At 42.8% G+C, this 7,277-nt stretch overlaps 1 protein-coding gene across 1 annotated transcript in view; it reads right to left on the bottom strand.

Moving 5' to 3' along the window:
• Positions 1-5,697, bottom strand: part of PAXBP1 (PAX3 and PAX7 binding protein 1) — a 42,925-nt gene extending 37,228 nt beyond the window's left edge. Inside the window, exons 1-2 of the mRNA XM_003797066.2 lie at positions 5,165-5,697; positions 3,727-3,855 (exon numbers count right to left, since the gene is read on the bottom strand). Coding sequence (XP_003797114.1) covers positions 3,727-3,855; positions 5,165-5,510 — 475 coding nt within the window. The 5' untranslated portion in view covers positions 5,511-5,697. The remainder of the gene's footprint in view (positions 1-3,726; positions 3,856-5,164) is intronic.
• Positions 5,698-7,277: the final 1,580 nt, after the last annotated feature.

Below are 7,277 nucleotides of genomic sequence, written 5' to 3'. Positions count from 1 at the left end.
CCTTAGGTGTACGTGGCTGGCGCCTTAGCCGGTTGAGCTATAGGCGCCGAGCCGACAAACTTTCTTTATCAAAAGAAGTTCTATCTGATGCCATCGGTCCCTCTAGCTTAGTGATTTTCAATTGGTGTGGCATAAAAATTTTTTAAATATTAAATTGTTTTTGAAAGAAGTTCAAAGCACAGCAAGTATACCCTTTTGTTTTTTGATCAACATAATTTAAGTGTGCCACAAAGTTTAACTATAGTTTCAAGTGTGCTGTGACATAAAAAAAGTTGAAAAGCACTGTTCTTAGTACTGACCTCTACTTCTTTCTAACAAAATTCCCAAAAAAAGCAGTTTGGACCTGCTGCCTTCCACTTCCTCACCATATTCCATGCCTCGCTACTAGCAAGCGGCCTTTGATCACTCCCATTCTAAGCTCAACTGAACCAAGCACCGCAGCCACAGCTAATCCTGTATATGATACTTAGCAAAAAGTGTTCCTTCTTCCAAACAGCCCTGTGAGGACACAGACTGATCATGGACCACTGCCCCTACCATCAGATTCCTCCCCTCCAGAGAAAAGTCTACAACCCTGCAGACAGCCCTTCCTTGGTCCTCACTTTCCCTCATCTTTCTTATACTATTTCATACAAATGGCCATCATCTTCCTGAAACCTTCCTCCCTTTTCTTCTTTGAGCTTTCTGAGTCTTTTACATCCTTGGTGAATCTTACCCTCTATAAGTAAGCTTATTAGACAGAAGTTTTCAGTAATTTTTCCTTTATACAGCTCTCCCATCAATTCCATCACTTTTCATTAGCACCATACCTAAATTTCTAACTGTTCAATGGCTATGCCCCCTCAAATTCACATTAACAAGCAAATTCATTATCTTAGAGAATTATAAAAATGTTTTTCAAGTCAGCATCACTCTTGTTTAAAGTTAATTCATCTTTGCCTATCTAAGGAGGTTAGACATAGGAAGGATTATGATTTGAGCAACAGAAGACCCTCATTTTAGTAATAATGACAATCTACAATACAAACAGAGGCTGCCCCTTTGGGGAGGAAGTAAACTGAGTTACTGGAATGCAGGGAATAAGAGTATCAGAATAATATGATGATGGATTTTTTCTGGGGGGGGGGACAGAGCCTCAAGCTGTCACCCTGGGTAGAGTGCTGTGGAATCACAGCTCACAGCAACCTCCAGCTCCTGGGCTCAAATGAGTCTCCTGCCTCCACCTCCCAAGTAGCTCGGACCACAGGCACCCGCCACAACGCCTGGCTATTTTTTTCAGTTGTCGCTATCATTGCTGTTTGGCGGTCCAGGCTGGATTCGATCCCGCCACCTTAGCCACTTGAGCCGCTGGCGCCGAGCCATGTGATGATAAATGTTAGGAAGAGGTCATAGAGGATGGCCTCATGAACCTCATACTTCCTTCAATTCCTAACCTTCACAGTAAATGGCAACCATTATAATAGTCCTTCCTCAGCTCTCACTTTTCCTGACCTTTCCTATACTATTTCATCATATATAGCTGGTTCTCAAAAGTTCTGAGAGAAATGAGGCAGCTTCCTACACTCCAAAACAATCAGTTCTTCTATAATACCCCTCCTACCTGTCTTCCTTATTCCTATATATAATACCTAATATTGTCAGTCACCCTGTGCTGTGGTTTGTGCCCTCCAAAAATCATGCTGAAATTTAATTGTATCAATATTAATAGGTGGAGAGAGCTCTGCCCGCATGACTGAATTAAAGCCATCACCACCAGAGTGGGCTCTGAGAAAAGGAAGAGTTTGGCAGGATATCCTCTGTTTCACATGCTTGCTTGCCCTTCCACTATGTTGTAATCCAGCACAAACACCTTCACCAAATTCCTACACCATGGCCTTGTACTCCTCAACCTCCAGAACTTTGAGCTAAATAAACTTCTATTGTTTATAAATTACCAAGTATTCTGTTGTTAACAGTAAAAAGCAGACTGAGACACCATAGCTGAAATTTGATTCATTCTTTTAAATCCAATAGCAAACACGTATATCAAGGTAATGAATTCCACTCTTGGAGTAGTTCTCAAATAAGCCTTTCTAACCATTTCTTCTCCCACACCAAAGCAGACAGTTTTTTAACCCACCCATAATTTCCCACTGAGTCAGGAAAAGGCTCTGTCTTGCTCAACTGAGACCTTTTAAAACCTGCTATTAATGGATCAAAGCTGGCCCTTGAGTTAAAACTGCTTTAGCCCTCCAATCTTTCTTCATGCCAATCCATGCTTCAAGTTAATACCAGGTTAAAGTTTCAAAAGGCATTTATCATGTCACCATCTTGGCAAGCCACTTACCCTAGCAAGTTTAAATCCTCTAATGAATACTGAACATCCTTCACAATCTGTCATCAGCATGTCTTTACACTAACCCTCTACCTACTTCTTTCACAAATCATCTACTCTGACCTATCAGGTGGACTTGCTCTTTTCCAGAACAGCTTTAGTCACTTTAATCCTTGATCATATCTCTATACTTTCTCTCTTCTATCTTTTGAAATTTTAATTATCAAAGATCCAACTTCAAGTCCCAATCTTTTTTTTTTTTTGAGATGGAGCCTCAAGCTATCCCCCTGGGTAGAATGCCATGGCATCACACTCACAGCAACCTCCAACTCCTGGGCTCAAGCGAGTCTCCTGCCTCAGCCTCCCAAGTAGCTGGGACTACAGGCGCCCGCCACAACGCCTGGCCATTTTTTGGTTGCAGCCATCATTGTTGTTTGGCGGGCCCGGGCTGGGGATTCGAACCCGCCACCTCAGGTGTATGTGGCTGGCGCCTTAGCTGCTTGAGCCACAGGCGCTGAGCCCCCAATCTTTTTATAAAGCAATACTCCCTCCTCTTTAAAACAAATAAACAAACAAAAAAATGTAGTTATCCTCTGTACCACTCACTGGATATTCTGCCAAACACCGAGTCCTATTATACATTTATTTACATGATATTGTCTCCACATCTAGATTGTAAATGCCACACTTTCTCACACTGAGCATGTGAGAACCTAATAAAAAAAATTCTATATTTAATTTCATACAATAAGATTTCCCTAAAACATTTACATGAGAATAATTCAGACCATAGACTGTTATCATAGATCCACTATCCTAAAGACTGGTTAAAAAAAATTTATTTTTTTGCTTAAAAAATTTTAAACTTAAGTTTTTGAGAGACATAGGAGATGTCTATGCAATGTAAATGCCTCATACTGAGGAGCCTTCATTGATGCATTGGATAAAGTTGCTGAGTGAGGGTATACTCAACATTAAACTTAGCACTCCCCAAAGTTCTATAAGAATTAAACTCTGTGAAAATACCACCAAAGAGACTGCAAACTTGTGTCCACATAATACAAGTTCAGGAATTTGCATAACACTCCTTCAAAGAGAAACCAACTCCTATCTGAGGATGAAATGAGAAAGCTTTCTCTGTTCAGCATTAGTCTGTACATTAGCAGGAGATCTGGGAGAGAATTTAACTGTTGCAGCAGAAACATTCCAATGGCAACAATTTTGTGTTTTTAAAAAATGCATTCACAAGCAGTTGTGTTAAGATGAAACAACACAACTGTATTGCTACTCACTGTGGGACCTTGACAAAGACAGGGTCCCCCAAATGACTTCAGAAAATACATAGCAAGATCCCTGTGAGAGCTTTCATTTTGTCATTTCAAAGGAATCCTGTTACTTTGATCAATACTTACTGTCAGCTGATGAATTGAGCTCTGTCTTAATCTTCGATTTTTCAAGATCTTCTTTATATTCTTTCTTGAGCAATTTCACTATCTTTTTGCTATAACTGGATTTCTTCACTTTGAAAACTTCTTCGTTTTCTTAAAAAAGAAATTAAATGAACTATTTTCAGAAAATATTTTCCCTTCTTTCACAAGATCTTATGTGCCATTGAGACAAACTCCTCTAAATATGTACTCATATACTGAAATCATTACATAATTTGAGGCTATTTCTAGTCTATCATAGACTCTCAAAAACTGAGGTCAACTTAATCTAGAGCAATGAGATTTTGAATGACTTTTTAAAGGAATAGGACATGTCATGTAACAAAATTTTCCATTTCTTGTTTTCCTTAAATCATTGATTTCAGTAGGAAAAAAAAAATACTTATTTCTTTCTGAAAAAGCAAATCACCAAGTTACTAAGGAATCTGAAACAAAATATCCACAATCAAGAGGTGCTGTCAAGTCTGAGTAACTACAAGCTGACAGTTACTTCAAAACTAAACTAAGAGCAAACCACTTTCCCAAAATAAGTTCTGGTGATACATTCAACCTCTTTGATTTGAAACTTTAAAAACGAAGCACAAAACATTTTACCAAATAGCCCATGTATTACAAAAACAAAAATCTTTCTGTACTTCATTTCTTTTCTCACAACACAAGATTAATTGAGTTACACACACTCAACTGGTGTAAAAAGACTTAAAGCTCATTTAAGATCAGAAATCTAAACCTCCTGCAGCCTAGCCTCTCTCAAGGGATTGGACAAAGTGCCTTGCTTTACTACTGCACCCGTCTGTCTTTCTAAAGCCAATATGAAGGCCAGACATACGCTACCTCTATTTACTTTTATGGGGAAACGGAGGATCGGTGATTGCAAGGACTGGCCCAAGGTTACTCAGAACCAGAGCTGCAACTCCAGACTTCTGTTCCCAGACCTAGTACTCCTTTTTACAAACCCGGTCTTCCCGATCAAAGATGCCAAGTCAGAGCATCCACGAGGCGTGAGCACAGGGAACTGCAGAGGGCTCAAAGAACGTGCTAAGAGCAGTCAGTCAGGAGACCCAAATCAAGGTCTCCCCAAACACACCCCCAGGAGAGAGAACACTAAATTTCCACTTAAATTCTTCAGAATGACTGATCTGAGCTCCAGCCCCTCGGAGCAGAAAATGCACAGGAAGACGGTGAGGAGGCGGCGGTTGTTAAGAAAAGGCTGGTGGCAGCGCGGGAACGCGTCCCCTGCACGAGCAGAAGGCCGGAGGCGGGGAGAGATTCGCAGCCGGTCGGGCGGCAAGAGACTCCGCTCCGGAGTTCGGGGGCTGTGCGTCCAGAGAAAGTGAGGACGCCGGGTGGGGCTCTGGGGCAGGCATGCGGAGGTCTATGGGTGCCAGAGGCGCAGGGTTACCTTCCTCCTCGTCCTGGAAGCTGAGAAGGCTGGCCCGGGGTACCTCTTTGTTCTCACGAGGCCTTTTGCGCGGCTTCAGCCCATTGCCGGGCTCTGTGCCGCCGGGAAAGCCGCCCCCGGCCTCAGCCCCGAGACCCGGGGTCAGCGCGGAAGGTGGCGGCAGCCCGGGGCCCAGCAGCGCCTCCCCGCCCGGGGGCCTGTCGCCGCCGCCGCCGCCGAGGCCCTGCTCTTCGCCAGTGCCCGGCGGCAACAACGGCGGCACCTCCTGCTCTTCATCACGTTCCCGCTCCTCTTCCTCCGAGTCATTCCGCTTGCGCACGTTCACCCGCCGGGCCTTTCGGAACATCCCGGCAGCCCGCACTACAGTCGCACACCAGCTCCCACACCGCGACCCCGGCAGCGCCGAGCTCGCGACGGCGCACGCGCCCTGTCCCGAGCCCTAGCTGGGTTGTGTCTTATCTCTACCGCGCACCACCAAGCGCGCATGCGCTTGCGCTCCCAAGCGCGCTCAGGGCTTGGAGAGAAAAAGAGAGGAGAGCAACCCGCCCCTCGCGTGAGTTCGTCTGCTCTGCAGCATCCTCTATGGGCGTGGAGGACTATTGGCGCAGAACTCTGGTGTTGTTCTACTGGTCACAAAGAAGATCATAGAGATGAGAAGACAGAGCAGGCTCTGTCATTCACCCAGCGGAGCTGCTGCAGTGCGTCTTTCGCACTTACGCGGAGGGGTTACAAGGGGAAACAATCTTCCAAGGGCTGCACCGTGCAAATAGAGGAGGAGGAGGGAGGAGCCTGGAGAAGTCGAGTTTGGGAAAGGAAAGGGTGTTTCAGGGTGGAATATTTTCCAATCAAATATGTGACTTGAGGTGTGACTATGGTAATTGTTAGTAATTCCATTGAGCAGTACTTCGTATGTATTATCTGAAAGCTGTAGAGTACTTTCAAAGACATCGAATTTTCTGAGAAAGTGTTACCTGGAGTAATCCACTCTCTCCTTCCCCCATTTCTGTGTCACGAGAAAAGCAAAGTGTTGAGTGTTTTCAAAAGAATGCTAAGTTTGCTAGCAAATCTATGACAAAATACTTGCCGAAGCACAGAGAATTTCAGAAACAAACGGAAGGAGTAGCGACTTGGATTGGGAATGGTTGTGACAGTTTCAGACTTGCGTCATAAAGGGACAGTCTGAACTGGCAAGCTTTTAACAGGGTGATTGCCTCTGTGGTTGAACTCAACGTTCATTACCGTTTTCATCACCAAACTTGGAGTTTTTCCCTCCAGCCCACACGTATATATGTGAATTTATTTTCGTGTTTCAAAATTTAAAAGGTATTCAGTATTATGAAAAACTATCCGTGATCAGAAGCCTGCCAGTGCCCCTCCTCAGCGGGAAGGTTAACAGTCTCCTGATCCTCCAGAGATATTCTGTAAACATAAAAGCAAATAAATATACGTATTTTAATGAATTCTCCTTTTTACATAGATGGTTGGTATATAAACTGAATTTTTAGCCTAACATTAAGAGATCAATACGCATATATACATTATCTTTTACCCAGCCGAGGAGCGATCCATTGTTGGCATTTTCCATAATTTATTTAACCAGCCCTGTAAGAATAGATACTTAGTTAATTCCAGATTTACTATAATAATCAACGCCTATAACAAAAAGTTTTGAAAAATTGTCACATCGTAGGATGAACTATAATAGTACTTGAATTACTGGATCCCAATGTGCAGAGACTGCGTATACACTTTTTTTTCTTTCTTCTTTTTTTTTTTTTTTTTTTGCAGTTTTTGGCAGGGGCTGGGTTTGAACCTGCCACCTCCGGCATGCACTCCCAAAAGTGTAGACACGTTTATAAGGAAAAAAAAATCTGGATTAAAATTGTAATACGCTGATAACAAAAGATGAATACAAGTCACAGTGAACATCTCTTCTAATTGCAGAAGTCAAACATGACTTGAGTATTACAAATTTACTACAGTTTTTTCTTAAATGCATACATTTCTTGTAATGCATACATGTATGCATACATTTTTTGGCTCCCTCTTTATGCATTTGTGATTTTTCTAATTCTAAATTCTCTTTATGGTAGTTGTACAATTTGTACTTCTT

This window comes from Otolemur garnettii, unplaced genomic scaffold (assembly GCF_000181295.1).
Source record: "Otolemur garnettii isolate 467f Iridium unplaced genomic scaffold, OtoGar3 scaffold00111, whole genome shotgun sequence".
Taxonomy (NCBI): domain Eukaryota; kingdom Metazoa; phylum Chordata; class Mammalia; order Primates; family Galagidae; genus Otolemur; species Otolemur garnettii.
Note: the sequence above shows the minus strand (reverse complement) of the source record. Positions and strands in the feature narration are given on the sequence as shown.